Raw genomic sequence first — 13,438 nt, 5'->3', positions numbered from 1 at the left:
GGGTTGGGTGGACTGTCCCGGGCTCTGTGGGGCCGGGAGGCGCTGCTGCACTGGGCCCCCTTTCCCTGGCGGGTCACGGAGTATGGGGGTGCCTACTGGGGTCAGCGGGGGAGCTGGCCCCAGGGAGGGGTCACTTGCCCCTCCCTTCCTTCCCTCCCCATCTCCAGCTGCCTCCCCCTTCCCGCTCCACCACAACCACCCACACATGCAGGGCCTTGGAGTAGGGGTATGTCACCAGGGTGCAGAGGAGGCTACCCCCCCCCTCTGTCTCTGTTGGCCTCTGACATGATAAGACTAGTTGCATTAAAGCCATTAACTGTTTGTGAAGAAACACCTTTGGGCTGAGATGCTCTTGATAAGGAGCATCTTTTGTTTGCTTCATGACTTCTTTTGCAGACTGTTGGGCACCTAACTGCACCCCCTCTGATCAGCTATGTGTAATCATCGAGTCTAACTGTTGCAGAGTGTGGGAATTAACTATTTGTGAAGAAACACCTTTGGGCTGGGATGCTCTTGATAAGGTCTCCTCTTTTGTTGCTTCATACCTTTTTTACAGACTGTTGGGAGCCTAACTGTACCCCCCTCTGTCTAACTGTTACAGAGTGTGGGAATATGTGTTTTTTAGAAGTATCACAGTTTATTTCTAAAAGAATACATGTTGTTTGCGGTGCTCTATTTAAAACTATTGGCCTGTGAAACTTTTAGAAAAGTGAAATGCCCCTAAAGTAGTTAAATCATCTATGTGTAATCATCGAGTCTAACTGTTGCAGACTAGTAGATAATTATAAGACTAGTTGCATTAAAGCCACATTGAGGTTGATACAGCTCTAGTGGGGGAATGCCCTCGGGGTGGGGGGTGGGGTGGGGGGGGGCAAAAATAGGTATATAGGTATATTAACTACTGATGATATTTTGGCTGATGTCACCACTGGGGCATAGTTTTTTAATAAAAACTTCCTGTCATATTGTGGTTCCTAATCTTTTGCACCTTAACACCAAGAATTAGGGGTTTTGTGCTACTTTTGTTCTGAATTTTGTTTTCAATGTTTTTATAAATGAAGATTAAAAGCTAGTTTTTGACGCTGCCTATGGTATTTTATTTAAAAGCACCATTTTCCTGATATTGGGAATTATCAGGGTTAGAGATAAGCTTTTATTGTGCGCCCTCTTTAATGTTTTAATGTCGCCAGATTTGAAAACAGTTAAATGTCACCTCAGCCCTTTGTTGTGTTAGACTGGGATGAAGATTCACAGGGAGCAGAACTACTTTTGGTGCTTTGCTGCCACCTGCTGTCTGCTTTCTGTGAGTCATGTGAGCCATGTGATTTAAAAAAAGGAACATTTCAAAGAAAATCAAACATCTCGGCATCATTTTTCTGCCTTTGAGAAATGTTAAGTGCTGTTTAAATGACTCACTGTTAGAAATTTAAATCTAAAACAGCTAAACATTGCTGCCTATCTCAGCTGTCAGAGGTTGAGAAGTGGGGTACACTCTGGACAGGTCCCCAGTCTGTCACAGAGCAAACACAGAGCTGTTTATGTTCATTTATAAGATCAATTAGAAATTATCTGATAATATGAGCCCTGGACTGAGACAGGAAGCCAGAGTGTCCACAGAGAACCTGTGCAGGCAGTGCGAGAACGTGCAAACGCGACACAACTTTCCTGGCCTTCAGATATTATATTATACTAATACTAATACTAGCATCATTATAATATTATGTTATTATTGTGTTAGTTATCATCAGTGTTTGTGTTCAGGTAACACTATGCAATATATTCAGTTTTAGAATTTATATTCAATGTTAACTGTAACTATGCTCAAAGTGTTGATGCTGTCTCATTTTAATAAACATCACTGTCATATGTGAAACTAGGCTGGCACTTTGGGTGGCAAGAGATCATTTTAGGGTGGCACATGCAACCCCATGCCACCCTTCTAGATGCGGGCCTGGCACTACCAGTAAACAGAATCAGTTTAGACCAGTGACTGATTTTCAGGAGAAAAACCTCAAATCATCTTGAACCATGGAGCAGTAAATGTTCTGTTTGGTTATTTCTTTTGTCAGATTTCAGCCTGTAAATGGTGCATGTTGTCAGAGAGAGGTGGTGTGACTGAATGTGAGATCATCTAAGAAGAAAAGTGACAACGCATCAAGTAGGTAATAAGCAGACACCCTGTTTGAAAAGACCAAATAACTAAATCAGATAAGTCTGTGTGGTGCACATGTTGCAACTTTTTAGCAGTAAAGACAGGAAATAAGTCAGAGCGCTGTTTAACAGTTTGGTTACTGTGTGTTTCCTCATTTAGGTGATTTTATTAAACTGAGAGGACATAACAACTCAAGCAGCTTTTCCTGATCACTGAAAACTGGTGAAATACAGGTGAGTATTTTTATTCTTTTGTACTGGCGATTACTGGTGAAATACTCAATATCCCCTCCACACAGCAGCACCACAGCTCGCTTCTATCAGTGTTCATGAAACGTATTACTGACTAACATCGAGGGCATGCTGGTGCCATCTGGCCTAATAATCAACCTTACATTCTTTTGTGGGGTTCATTGTAAACAATCTGTGATGAATATATCGTTATATTCAGTGTTGTATATTCAAACATTCCAATCTAAAATTTGATTAAAGTATTTTTGCAGTTTTATTACAGTTAATAAGACTCGTTAATCAACTGAGACATCTGTTGTGAAAGAAAGGGCCATGGATCAAAATTGTTTGTAGTAGAGCTCAACACAAGCTACGCTGCAGTTTGTAAAATTAGTTTGTTGCGTTAAAATAAGGTTAAGACAGTGAAGTTGCATCCTCTCAACAATGTATGTCAGTGGATTTATTTTCTCCAGAAACATGGGTGACTCAACAAATGCGACGTCATCTCCCAACCTCCGACCCTGTGATGTTGTCAGAACACCAGTCCATGCTTTCTTTGTGGTGGTCTACAGTCTGTTGTTTCTGGTAAGTTTCAGATTTTCAGATGTGCTCAAGACATGGAACTTCAGCACACCTGCTCTGGTACAAATTGGTTTAAGGTTCTCTGTGCATCTACCAAAGTCCTGCCTTCCCCATCCTTTCTGCACCGCATTCAGGTGGGTTTACTCCTCAATGGCTTCATCATGAAGTTTTACTGTTGTCGGGCTCAGCAGCGGGCATCGAGCAGCTTGATGGTCTACCTGAAGAACCTGACAGCTGCTGACTTCCTGCTCTGCCTCTCTCTGCCACTGCGCATCGCCCACTATGCCAGCAGCTCTCCTATTGTTCAGGAGCTCTACTGCAGCTTTGGAGCTTCTGCCTTGTACCTCAACATGTACGCCAGCATCATATTTATGGGGTACATTGCTGCCAACAGGTACAGAACCATTAGTAATTTAAACTGCAGTTCATAACCATGTTAAAACTATGATTAATGGGTTAATTACACACATCGTCGCTTTTCAGATTATTAATGACTTCTGAAGATTTGGGAACACTGTGACTGATTAGTGAAGTTTTTCACCGCCTCTTTTCTCTTCACTCTACAGGTATCTGAAGATCGTCCATCCTTCAGGAACTCACGTCCTGCAGACAGTGCGAACTGCCCACATCATCTCCATGGTCACCTGGGTTTTTCTTCTGGCTGCATCAATTACATACACTATCCTGTTTTTCATCACCAAGAAACCACTGACCTCAAACTCCATCAGGTGTGGTTATATGTTAGGGACATCGGTCAACCTGTTCTCCAAAATTACCCATGTCAGCTGCACCATCATCTTCCTCGTGGTCTTCATATCCCTGGTCTTCTTCTACTACAGCACCTCCTGTAGGGTGTTGCAGGCACAGCAGAGGCAGCTGGCCTCCTCTGGCTCTGAGAAGCTGGTGAAGTCTCGCAGGAACATGTTGGTGCTGGTCAGCATCTTCTGTGTTTGCTTTGTCCCCTATCACCTCGTTCGACTTCCCTATACTTTTCTGTGGAGCAGCTGCTCTGTTGGTTCAGTGTTGTACTACCTGAAGGAAGTGGCCACCATGGTGTCAGTTTTCAACATCTGTCTGGACCCTCTTGTTTACTTTTACCTCTGTAAGACTTTTCGGGCTCAGGTGAACCTGAGAAAGGTTTTGAGGGGGAAGAACATCCAACAAGCAAACCAGGAGAGTGAGAGCAGGAAGGAGCAGGCTGACATTGTTACAGCAACAAGTTAAACCAATGAGCTTTAAGGAAAAGTTCAACATGTTAATAAATGCTAAGATGTACATTTGTTTTGAGAGTCAGATGAGTTCAGTGATGTGATGGATCCCAAGTCTTCATGAACTCAGCACAAACACACTCCCATGCAGACAACATGCGTGTTCATGTTTCCACTGTCAGACTTTATCTTCTCTGTCTTTGAGGTTTCTCGTCTTCTGCTGATGTCACAAAACCAAATATCATTTTTCTCATTCAAATCATGATCTCAGTCTGCTCAAAGGTTGTGGTTTCTCCTCTGAATCTTATCAGCAGTTTCAGTCAGCAGCTTTTAATTTGTTTAAAAAGCTTAGCGGAAGTAGTCAAACACATGTCAGACACTGAAGGAACAGTGTCTGACAGTTGTAATAAAGTCCTGTGACACAGTTTCACAGTAAAAGTCGATAAATGGTCCCCCTGTAGTTGTAACATTTTCTTTTTTATCCTGCAGTTGTGTAACAGGAACTAACAGCTTTGTGGGTGTCCAGTTTCCCCTGGGGCTGTAACTTTTATGATATTCATCGTTTTAAGCCAATTTGAAGCATCTTGTGGTTTCAGCGTGATTTGAATCAGCTCAGCTATCTGTCACCTCTCTGGTTCACACGAATATCCTTTATCACTACTGTGAGTGTTTTCGTCTTTCCCTTAAAGAGAAGAAAAACAGTCAAAATATGAACCGTATATCAGGGGTAGCAGTAGTTACTGTAGCTAACTGTGAAATATTGCCACGCTTGCAGCTGTAAATGGCCAATTATCATTCATGTTCTCCCTGAAAATGTCTTTATGTGTGCATACATCAGTATATCCTCACAATAAACTTTACTGTAACACTTGGAAGAACAACTGCGCTCTATCTTTGGGTCTGCACTGTACTCAGTGATGTGCTGTTAACAACACTCTGCCTATGTGTCACAGACTCCGAGCTCTGCTGAGGCGCTCGTCTTTGACACAAGTTACCACACCAATCACTTCCTGGGTGGTCTCTTTCACATTAAAAGCTTAATTTGTGCTTATGATAAATAAACTGGTACTTCTTGTTTTTTTTTTTTCTAAGCAAACACTCAAAGCACTTTTTATTACAAGCTTCATTCAGCCAATCACACGTTCATACAACTGCTGTTTTTATAAACCCAAGCACCTCATCTAACATTCTCGCACACTGTGGCAGGCAGAGCTCGAAGAGAAGACGTGTGCTAACCTTACTGTAAGACAGGCCTGTCAAACTCCAGTCCTCCAGTGTGAGCCTCCTGCTTGTTTTTGAACTATCCCTTTCCTACCTGCTGCTGGTTACCTGGATCAGGTGTGCTCTGCCAATAAGAAGCTACAAGAGCAGGTTAATTGGAAAACAAGCAGGAGTTCGTACGTGTCCTGTAAGACCTCCACCCACAGGAGGCGCCACAGAGGCCAGGTGCAATATATTATTTTCAAAACTACATAAAAAGGAAAAAAATCACCACTGAGCACAAATAGAAACGTTCTTTCAGATATTGTTTGCTGATCTATTTGCTCTCTTCAATGGGGGCTTCTTGTTAGGAGACCTGAGTCGTTGACCCAGAGTTTTGATTTTTCTTTGTACTTTGATTTTGCCATTATTTCTTGTTTCTAGTCTTTTGGTTTCTTTGTTAATGTTCGGTCTGTGTTGCTTAGTTACTCTGTCTCCCCAGTTTGCTGTCTCCCCTCTTGTCAAGTCCACATCTCTGTGTTATGTTTCCTGAAAATCTGTGTCTTTTTTGGTATTTTCAGTTTAGTTATTTTATGTTTCATCAGTAAAGCTGTTTTGACTGCATTATTTTGCCTGTGTGAGTCTGCAATTTGGGTTCTCTGTACCACCACTCCTGCCTGCACACAGCCTTCTCATGAAACTTCTGGTTTTGTTAAACGCTTTCCTTTCTTTTTCTTCTTTGCTGTCAATAAAGTTTAAAAGCTGCCACGTGTTTTCCTTAGTTTATTATATTTAAAATTGAAGTCTCTGACCTCATGATATACCATGTCTTATTAAAAATGAAGCTGTATCATCCCAACAAGCAGAAATGATCAGGGTTAAAGGGAGGCCTTCATTTGTCGGCTCCCCTTTGTCCCCTTAACTCTAACGGCCTGGGGATGTAGACGATGTGGGCTGGAGGAAGCCAAAGCCCTGCTTTGGTTATCAAAAATGATGTGACTTAATAATACGACCTGTACCCTGAAAATGCAGTGTGCTTACCATGTAAGATCAAGAAACAAACTTTTTTTAAACAGAATTACCCGGTACTAACTTACTTACAGTAACCTGCCCTCCTTTTGAATTTTTAATTATACTATAGTCACTACGGTTCACAACGTATCACCACACACACACAGGGCCTTGGTGGGCAGGTGTATTGGGAGGCTGGAGGGTTGGGCTGCAGCAGTGACCCCATTAACCCCTTCACAATTCAATTTTTCTTCAACTTAGACCTTTGAGGGTCTTGGGGGGGGGGGGGGGGGGGGGGGTTATGGGTGGGGTGCTTATGTCACCCCCCATTCCACAACACACCGACCCAACATAGCACCTTCAACACTGAACAATATATTTATAGTGAGAATAGACTTTAAAACATGAAGGGAGGTTATTAATAAGTTGTCTTATTACGTTGTCTTATTATTGTAAGGCACAGGCCCTACAAAAATACAGACAGACCCAAGAATCACACGATCCCCCTATGAGCAAGAGCATGGTGACAGTCAGAAGGAAAATCTCAATCTTAACAGGAAGAAACCTCTGGCAAAGCCAGGCTAAGGGAAGGGTAGCCATCGTACATGCCTGTGTGTTGGACCAGATTGGCCACAGTAACAACATTTACACTGTTGGGAGTGTGTTCATGTTGAGTTCAGCCTCATATTGATCACTGATCTCAGTAAAAACTTGTGTTGTTTATGAATCCTTGGGATTTAGGTGACTGGTCTCACTGGAATGAAACACCAAAGGAGGCCAGATGCCTCTGCTGTCCCAGCAACACCCTGTAGGAGGTGCTGTAGTAGAAGAAAACCAGGGATATGAAGACCACGAAGAAGATGGTGATGCAACTTGTGTGGATGGTTCGATAAACAGAGTGACAAATGCACTTTAAATTCAACATAACATAAAAGTGCAATAAAAAAAGGAATATCTTAAAACAAAAAGAAGCCAATAGGAGTGAAGTCACAGATCAAAAATCTTCTGCTTTGTTTGCGCTTTTGATTTCAGCCTGTTAATTGTGCATCTTGTCAAAGAGCTATGGTGTGACTTAATATGAGATAATCTACAAAAAAAGGGCAGACACATGAGTATGTAATAAACTCACACACTTTATATCATAACATCACTGTCTTTACTTATAGTAGTGACGAAAAACAGGAAATAAGTCAGAGTGCCGGTTATCAGTTTGGTTACTGTGTGTTTCCTGATCTACGGTGATACTTATTAACTGAGGGGACATAACGACGCAAGCAGGTTTTTCTGCTCATCAAAAACTGGAGAAACAGGTGAGTCCTGCCGGTTGCTCATCCTCAAATCTTTAGTATTTCTACTGATTTCATACTTAACTTAAAAGATGACTTTTAGCGGCTCCTGTCATGGGAAAGAAAAGGAGTTCACACAGCTGCCTCAGGACTGCAACTGGCTTCTGCCAAGATTCAGATCTCACCTCTCAAGCCTGAGACATTTAACGCCCGCTCTTTTTTGATCATAAAAATATGTATTTGGGTATTTTTGTTTACACTTTCTGGCAAAATACAAATATTTTCTCAATATTGAACATAAGACATGATGATTCGAAACGTTGTGAAACGTTGTGCTTTATATGTGTCAGTTTAAAACTAGTTGGTCAGATTGTATGCCATCTGTCAAAAAAAAAATGGTGTCATCTGCATACATCGGGATTTATCTCCATGCACATATACACTGTGGAGTGGGGGTTATGGCCTAGGGTTTTGGAATATATGGGGCAACATGTCTTCCTCCAGGCAAATCCAAGTGCCAGCCCTTGCAGGTGATTGGCTGGGTGAAACCCTGTGGAACACCGGGAAGCGATGAGTGGACGATTGAGCTCACCTGTGTCTGTAAAAGACAGATGAGCTGTCATTTGGTGTGGCGTCTTTAGACTGAGAGCGCAGTCTGGGTCTGGGAGAGTCCGGTCTGAGAATGCCTGCTAGTTAAACTGTGTGTGTAAAGCCGAGCACTGTCCAGCCCCACTTGCTTGTTCCGGGGAGGTTTGCTGTGTAGAGTTTATTGTATTGAGTTATTTTTCTTCCCTTCCTCGAGCCTCGTTCAGCTATCTAGAGTGCCCTTGTGTCTTATTTCCTTTGTGTGGGTATTTAATGTTGCCCAGTGGCTTGTTGTGCGCAGCCCTGACAGTTTGCAGTTGTAAAATTGGTAATAAAATCCCTGTTTGTGTTAGATTCCTGTGTAAGGACTCGTTTATGTTACTCTCCCTCTGGCCCTTAGCAGAGAGGGTCATAACAGAAGTGAAAGCTTTCCAATGAGTTTTAATAAAGACATGATAATGAGGAAGTACAGCAATCATCCTTAAACACATTCATTAACTTTGAACTGAATGAAGCCAGCTCCTCTTAATGTGTAAAGTATCTCTGTGAATTATATTTGTTTTTCAGCATGGCTGACTCAAAAAACGTGACTTCATCTGTCAATCAGACCTGTGATCTGGTTGTCCCATCAGTCAACCCTTTCTTTATGCTGGTCTACAGTCTGCTGTTTCTGGTATGTTTCAAATCGTCAGATTGTGCCCTGAAACTGGTTCCTGGTTCATGTTTGAAAGTCCTCTTGTCTACATCCTCTCTGTGTCTCTACAGGTGGGTTTACTCCTCAATGGCTTCATCCTAAAGTTTTACATTTCTCAAACTCAGCAGCAGGCATCCAGCGGCTTGATGGTCTACCTGCAGAACCTGACAGCTGCTGACTTCCTGCTCTGCCTCTGTCTGCCACTGCGGATAATCCACTATGCCAGCAACTCGGCCATTTTGCACATACTCCACTGCAGCATTGGAGCTACTTCCCTGTACCTCAACATGTACACCAGCATCCTTTTCATGGGGTACATCGCTGTTAACAGGTAAGGAACATTTACTGAGTTAAAATTGCAGTTCATAACAATGTTAAAACAAGGATTTTGGTTAATTACACTCTTAAACTCTGTACTTTTGGCAAGAACATGAATATTTAGTTTCACTTTAACAGTGACTTCTGCAGATTTGGCACCACTGACTTGTTTGGTAGAGTTGTATACTGCCTCTTTTATCTCTCCAGGTATCTAAAGATCGTCCATCCTTCAGGAACTCACATCCTGCAGACAGTACGAACTGCCCACATCGTCTCCACGGTCACCTGGGTTTTTCTCCTGGCTCCAACAATCGCCTACAACATTATGTTCTTCATCACTCACAAACCTCTGACCTCTGACCGCTGCTACTGTGGGCCCCTCTTCAGTACGTCATTCAGCGTCCTTCATAGAGCATTCCAAATCAGCTGCACCATCATCTTCCTCTTAGTCTTCATATCCCTGGTCTTCTTCTACTACAGCATCTCCCGCAGGGTGTTGCAGGCACAGCAGAGGCAGCTGGCCTCCTCTGGCTCTGAGAAGCTGGTGAAGTCTCGCAGGAACATGTTGGTGCTGGTCAGCATCTTCTGTGTTTGCTTTGTTCCCTACCACCTGGCTCGTCTTCCCTATACTTTTCTGTGGGACACCAACACTGTGGGCCGGCTATTGTACTACCTGAAGGAGGCTGCCGCCATGGTGTCAGTTTTCAACGTCTGCCTGGACCCACTTGTTTACTTTTTCCTCTGTAAGACTTTTCGGGTCCACGTGAGAAAGGCGTCCTGGAGAGTCAACAATCCAAACAAACAAACCAGGAGAGTGAGAGCAGCAACGAGCCAAACCAAGGAGCTGTAAAGAAAAGATGAGGCTCAGCTCAACATTTCATGGGGTGATGACATCATGATCATTTTTTAATTTTCAATATATTTTCAAGTATAGAAAACAAAATATTTTTCACTTTGTCATTATGTTTTTTTTTTACATTAATTTTGAGATGAAAAGAAAAAGAATCATTCTGGAATGAGGATGTAACATGACAACACATGGACCAAGTGAACACTCTCTCGATGCACGGCACCTCAACATCACCGCTTCACACGTGGCTCATTTTTAACCTTCTTCTTTCCACAACACGCTAACATGTAGCTTAAACAATCACATTTTTATATCTTGTTTACTTTCTTTCAGTTGATTTTTTTCCAAAACCTGGAGCTGATAAACGATCACCATGTTGTTCTTTTGTGCTTGTTTGTGAGTAAAATGAATGTTGTTCTTTGTGACCTGGATTGTGTTGTTAATCTGTGTCACACAGACTGACTATATGTCAGCACTTGTAGCTACCTGCAGCCAGTGTTGGGTAAGTTACTTTAAAAAAGTAATTAATTACTAATTACTAATTACTTAATCAATCTAGGTAAAGTACTTATTCTAATTACTGTGTGCTGAAAAGTAAACTTAATTACTAAATAAGAAAATTTAACTAAATACTTCTTAAAATCCGATAAACCTTGAGTGTAACAAACAATAGAAATTAAACTCTTAAATACATTTTTTTAAAGACAGAGACTCTACAGTACGCAGCGGTAGCATCTCTTCCACAATTGTGCCTGCAGTCATTTTTTAAGCTCACCTTCAGACGCTTTCTGTGCTGCTGAAGTAAAATCACATTTTGCTGCTTAGCAGGAGTTGCCGCGGTGATGGATGATGAACAAGGATCGCTCAGAAGTGTTCGTCCATGCTCTCGTGTCAGGCGCTTCAGTAGATTACTCTGCTATAACAAGCAGCCGATGGTTTTTACATATCACTGTTAATGTTCTTGTCTGCTTGTTTCAGAAAATGAAGAGACGGGAATATGTCCATTTCATAAAACAGCCACTCGCTTCAGCCGAGTCCAACATCTTCCGCTTTAGAATACGACTGTGCAGCAACCTGGCACGAAATGACGCGCAGCTGCACTACAGCGATGTTAAAGCGGCAGAGTTTATTTTACATAGAAGACAAATTATGAATTAAATAATGATATTCCAGCGAAGTTTATTATTTTACAATGTCACGAAAGTACATTGTAAGTAACTGTATTTACAATAAAACATAAAATGACAGTAATTAGTTACTTCTACTTTTTCAGTGGAAAAGTAATTAATTACAGTAACGCGTTACAACCCAACACTGCCTGCATCAATAATAGAATTTTGCAGATGTAAATGACTTATTATCGTCAACAATCTCTTTAGATAGAAAATAATCTGAAGGTTTTTTATTTTCTTGCTTTATTTATGTGTACATCAACAACATGACATGCGACGCTGAACTGATCAGAAGCGGAGAACTTTTAACCCTCAGTTTTCTAGACTATAGAACACTTAGAAATATCATCAATGTCTTAAATTCAGTTCCAACATTGCAACAAACCAAACTGTTTTAAAAATCAGGTCTCAGATTTATTCTGTATAGACCTCAGGCTCCACAGACATGCACACACTGGGAGGGAAAGACAACCCTGAACAGCATGGCTGCTGTGCTTCTGTATATTTTATGGTTTTGTTTTGTTTCATGTTGTGCATGTACAGCAGCTACTTCCTCATACTGTTTCCACTGAGCTAACAGCGGAGGCTACAGTCAGATTTCTCAGCACAAAACTAATAATAGAGTGTGTATAGCTGTGGGAAAGTGTGTGTCTGTCCTGTACGCTGTGGTGAAATATGTGTTATTTTTGCTCTTCTGCTGATAGTTATAAATAAATATAGCTGCAGTGATATGATCTGTAAATCCTCTTTTCATCAACAGCTGGACGTTAAACTTTATCGTAGCACCTAGAAGAACAACCACACTGAGCCGTGTGTTAACGTTCAGTGTGAGCACAAGAAGCGGTTTGAAAATCTAAGACCTCAGAGTGTCATGAAGGAGGCCGGAGCTCTCAGACTTTTTTCTGATTGGCTGCTGTTCAAGTGAAGTACTTTCAGATTTAACTTTGGGCTCGGCACTTATAGAGCGCTTTTCTGCTCTATCTGAACACTCAAAGCACTTTTAACTACAAGCCTCATTTAGCCAGTCACACACAAATTCATACGTTTTTTTAATCTAAGCATCTTATCTAACATTCAATCGAATCCACCTACATTACAATTGCTAGAAGACCTGCTCTTCCTCCTGAGCCTGTATGTTTATAAGAGACAAATGTTGAATGCTCCTCCTGAATCATATCTGTTATTAACCTCTGTCTCTCTTCCACAGCATGTCTTTATCCTGTCTTCCTTCTCTCACCCCAACCGGTCACAGCAGATGGCCCCGCCCCTCCCTGAGCCTGGTTCTGCCGGAGGTTTCTTCCTGTTAAAAGGGAGTTTTTCCTTCCCACTGTTGCTAAAGTGCTTGCTCATAGGGGGTCATATGATTGTTGGGTTTTTCCTGTATCTATGAAGCGCCTTGAGGCGACTTTTGTCGTGATTTGGCGCTATATAAATAAAATTGAATTGAACTGACTTGAATTAAATTATCAAGCTTATAAGTAAACTTTTATTTTTGACTTTTAAATGTGTCCTTAACAGGAAGCATGTAATCATACTCTCAGCAATCTGTTGGGGTTTCATAGTTCCAATGAGCATAACCAATTTTGGAGGTGTGCTGCCACCTGCTGGCTGCTCCCAGTTGCTGCTCAGGCTGTCCATCTCTGAGAGGACACTGGAGCCATATCACTTAAATGAAGCTGTGTAATATTAAAGAGGAATGTTTATTAAAAGTACCACCAGATCTTAATTATGACTTCAGTGCTGTTCACAGTCAGAAAGCGACTTTGTTTGGTAAATCGGCTAACTCAGAGACTGAATATTTGGGCTTAATCTACATAATTTATAGTGCCTCAGTCTCCAGTTTACACCTGACATTATCTCCAGTACTTGTAGTGTTTCTGAACCAGCAAATTCAGGTTATACTCCCTGTGTTCTGTCTGACCCAGTCAATGTGGATGTTCAAGAAGCTGCGCAGTGTTTGCGAGCTGGCTAATGCTACACTTCCTGTGACTGAGCATGAGTTGTCTCACTCTGTGTTATCTGAGTTGGTGTCCACAGTAAATGTCTGCAGCAAGCCTGGTAAAACCCCTGAGTCAACTGTGTTTGAACCTGCTAATTTAATGAGATCCAGTCATGGGGACTCTCTAATCCATAAACCAATATCCATGAAG

General features: G+C 41.8%; 2 protein-coding genes across 3 annotated transcripts; both read left to right on the top strand.

Annotated features, from left to right (window-relative positions):
• The first annotated feature begins 2,283 nt into the window (after positions 1-2,283).
• On the top strand, positions 2,284-4,348 carry LOC120720783 (P2Y purinoceptor 14-like). 2 transcript variants are annotated; one of them, XM_040010562.1, is made up of 3 exons: positions 2,284-2,385; positions 2,838-3,358; positions 3,531-4,348. In XM_040010562.1, exons 2-3 carry the CDS (start codon positions 3,000-3,002, stop codon positions 4,186-4,188), a joined length of 1,017 nt encoding a protein of 338 aa, XP_039866496.1. In that variant the 5' UTR covers positions 2,284-2,385; positions 2,838-2,999; the 3' UTR covers positions 4,189-4,348. The 2 variants fall into 2 exon arrangements, with proteins under 2 accessions (XP_039866496.1, XP_039866497.1); XM_040010563.1 differs by having other exon boundaries at positions 2,292-2,385; positions 2,856-3,358.
• Positions 4,349-7,479: 3,131 nt separating this feature from the next.
• LOC120720788 (P2Y purinoceptor 14-like) lies at positions 7,480-10,928 on the top strand. Its single transcript, XM_040010570.1, has 4 exons — positions 7,480-7,693; positions 8,822-8,927; positions 9,020-9,279; positions 9,474-10,928. Exons 2-4 carry the CDS (start codon positions 8,823-8,825, stop codon positions 10,114-10,116), a joined length of 1,008 nt encoding a protein of 335 aa, XP_039866504.1. The 5' UTR covers positions 7,480-7,693; position 8,822; the 3' UTR covers positions 10,117-10,928.
• Positions 10,929-13,438: the final 2,510 nt, after the last annotated feature.

Source organism: Simochromis diagramma, unplaced genomic scaffold, assembly GCF_900408965.1.
Source record: "Simochromis diagramma unplaced genomic scaffold, fSimDia1.1 OVJJ01000418.1, whole genome shotgun sequence".
Classification (NCBI taxonomy): domain Eukaryota; kingdom Metazoa; phylum Chordata; class Actinopteri; order Cichliformes; family Cichlidae; genus Simochromis; species Simochromis diagramma.
The sequence above is the reverse complement of the archived record's forward strand: the minus strand, read 5'-3'. Positions and strand labels throughout refer to the sequence as shown.

What these genes read in the sequence shown, in the direction of transcription:
- LOC120720783 (XM_040010562.1), top strand. Translation starts at nt 3,000, where the DNA reads ATGGAACTTCAGCACACCTGCTCTGGTACAAATTGGTTTAAGGTTCTC. An exon ending in GGGTACATTGCTGCCAACAG is followed by an intron (nt 3,359 to 3,530) that starts GTACAGAACCAT and finishes TTCACTCTACAG; the next exon opens with GTATCTGAAGATCGTCCATC.
- LOC120720788 (XM_040010570.1), top strand. Translation starts at nt 8,823, where the DNA reads ATGGCTGACTCAAAAAACGTGACTTCATCTGTCAATCAGACCTGTGAT. An exon ending in TCTACAGTCTGCTGTTTCTG is followed by an intron (nt 8,928 to 9,019) that starts GTATGTTTCAAA and finishes GTGTCTCTACAG; the next exon opens with GTGGGTTTACTCCTCAATGG. An exon ending in GGGTACATCGCTGTTAACAG is followed by an intron (nt 9,280 to 9,473) that starts GTAAGGAACATT and finishes TTATCTCTCCAG; the next exon opens with GTATCTAAAGATCGTCCATC.